The sequence below is a fragment of the Pundamilia nyererei genome, unplaced genomic scaffold (genome assembly GCF_000239375.1).
Source record: "Pundamilia nyererei isolate P.nyererei 1_Seehausen unplaced genomic scaffold, PunNye1.0 scaffold00085, whole genome shotgun sequence".
Lineage (NCBI taxonomy): Eukaryota > Metazoa > Chordata > Actinopteri > Cichliformes > Cichlidae > Pundamilia > Pundamilia nyererei.
This window is the reverse complement of record NW_005187486.1, coordinates 24,332-26,749: the sequence shown is the minus strand read 5'-3', so window position 1 is coordinate 26,749 and position 2,418 is coordinate 24,332. Positions and strand designations below refer to the sequence as shown.

General features: G+C 38.8%; 1 protein-coding gene across 1 annotated transcript in view; it reads right to left on the bottom strand.

Moving 5' to 3' along the window:
- LOC102207528 (myc box-dependent-interacting protein 1-like) overlaps nt 1–2,418 on the bottom strand; it is a 24,612-nt gene that overhangs the window by 4,943 nt on the left and 17,251 nt on the right. Inside the window, exons 8-10 of the mRNA XM_013912268.1 lie at nt 2,308–2,396; nt 1,594–1,636; nt 975–1,124 (exon numbers count right to left, since the gene is read on the bottom strand). Coding sequence (XP_013767722.1) covers nt 975–1,124; nt 1,594–1,636; nt 2,308–2,396 — 282 coding nt within the window. The remainder of the gene's footprint in view (nt 1–974; nt 1,125–1,593; nt 1,637–2,307; nt 2,397–2,418) is intronic.

Sequence of the window (2,418 nt, the reverse complement as noted above, 5' to 3'; positions counted from 1 at the left end):
ATTCGCTTTGTGCATATTCTCTTACATATGATAAGTCAACATTGAAACACCTGCGGCTTTTGGTCAGGTGCGGCTAATATATGTACAAACCTGGATTTTCCCCTGATTTTAGCTTGTGCGGCTAATATTCAGGTGCGCTTTGTAGTCCGGGAAATACGGTAAAAGTGGAGACTGTTTACATTTGCTAGCGTCTGATAATTTAAGTGATGCTGATGTTCTTTTAAACCAGCGACTCCTCAAGTCTATGCTGCTGCTGCACCCTAGAGGATCTTAAAGTTACTGCAGGTGGGCCATGAGGGGTACTTTATAATGAATGCATTTGTAATTTCAAACTTTGTAATTCATCAGTATTCATAATTTTAAAGGCTGAACTTTTTTCCTTTTTCATGTACCTCCGATGTGCCCGTCTGTCAGGGTCACTCTAAAGTTAAACCTTATTCCCTATTTCACTTTACTTCCTGTTTTATTTTGAAGGTTAGATTCTGGTGTTTTTATGTCAGTCTTTATCAGGCCATTGTTGTATATGCTTTGTTTTCTTCTACTGATTCTCTGTGTTTGTAGATTTAAACTTTTCCTTTCTTCTTTGTGCAGCGCTCTGTGTTGTTTTTTTTATTAGATTAGTAAATAAGGTGCCATTTTGACATTGTCATTTTCAGTCTGCATTTGTCTTTCTGCAGGGATACACTTTATTACCAAAGATAACACTAACATTAAGACTAAATTAACAGTGATTTTGAATCAGGTTTGGGATTACAGGGTTCCTCAGGGCTTTACCCCAGGCCTTTTTTTCCTCACTCAGATACTGTAAAACTCGAGTTTCCTGTTAATAATGGAAACACATATCAGTGTGTTTTACTCAGTAGTGGCTTTATCTTCCTATCTTCCCGGACCTAGTCTAACAAGGTATTTCTGTCAAAGTCATACAGGATCTTTTTATAGGTACCCAGAACATAGACATTTGCAGTCAGCCTGACCTGCAGCGTCGTGGTCGTGGAGTCTGTGTTAGTGTCGTGCACTGAGGGCTCATCCTCAAATGGGCTGACATTTTGCTGTTGCTGGTTCGGAGATGGCGTCATTCTTGGTGGAGGCCGACTGGGAGGTGGGCCAGGAGGCGGAGCAGACCTCTGTACATCCAGGAGGCGTTAAATCGAAATCACACAGCACCGCACACATGCAAAAGCAGTGGCATGGTAGTAAACAGAAGTAATGCGTGTGTGTGTGTGTGTGTGTGTGTGTGTGTGTGTGTGTGTGTGTGTGTGTGTGTAATATGATGTTGCTTTAGAGGTTAGGGAATTCATTTTTTCACAAATTTGTTTGTTAATCATCATAAAAATGAAATACTAACTAACAACTGACAATCTAATTAAAGTGCAAATACTTTCAAACATTCATAGAGACCAAATATCATTTTAATCACATTTTAAGTTGATTTTAAAGAGACGTTTACAGCAAAACTTCCTCTAATGATTTGTTACATTTAAAAAAAAAAAAAGGATTCATCTTATTTTTTGACATTTTAAGATTTTATGAAACCTTTTAACATTCAGTTTAGGGTGTTTGGGGATTATTTAGTTGTTTATTTTTTCATTTTACCTTTGGTGCTGAGCTGGCCGACTCATTGTGGTTGGCTCCCTCACTGAGAGAAGACAGAAAGAGACAGAGAAAGAGAGAGAAAAATGAAGGGGAGAGGAAAAACAAGGGAGGACCTGAGCAGGAAATTAATTAAGCACAAATAATAAAACATTAAAACCATTTAAACCATACATGCAGTTCTGAGGTCTGTCCACAAGAAGGCAGCAATGAACTTTAAACAAACCTCTGTATCACGATTTCAAAAGCGTGCACATGACATCACAGACTTTGGTTATCGGGTATCAAACAACACAAATAGGAAGTATTTAATGTGATTTAAAAGGTCACAGCTTGTTCATTATTACTAACAGTTTGGCTGAATTTCTAATGTGTACTTACAATGTAGAGATGGAGGGATGCCCACATACAGGTTCCAATCTAGGCTGGTGGAAGCACCTGATAACTCCTGCACAGCTTAGATGAATGCTTTGGTACTATATAGATACTATATGTTATTATTCTATATTTTAGCACCTCTGAGTCAGTGACCATGATAATCAACCAGAAAAGCAGGAGGATGTTGTGCCCATCTTTTATATACAGTCTGTAGTAGCCAAAATCAAGCACATGCATCACTTCAATCTTCAGACATGAAGCAGGTGGTTGCATGAAAAACACTCATGCTCATCAGCTTGTTTCCCACCAGGTGACGCCTTAAAGAGCAACAGATTTTACCTCTTTGCACATTCTTCTGTCTTTGACGCTGCAGTAGCACCTTTTCTGCAGCAGGGGGCATCGTGATGGACATTACTCTCCTTTCCTTTGCATGTTGTTGATTTTTTTTTT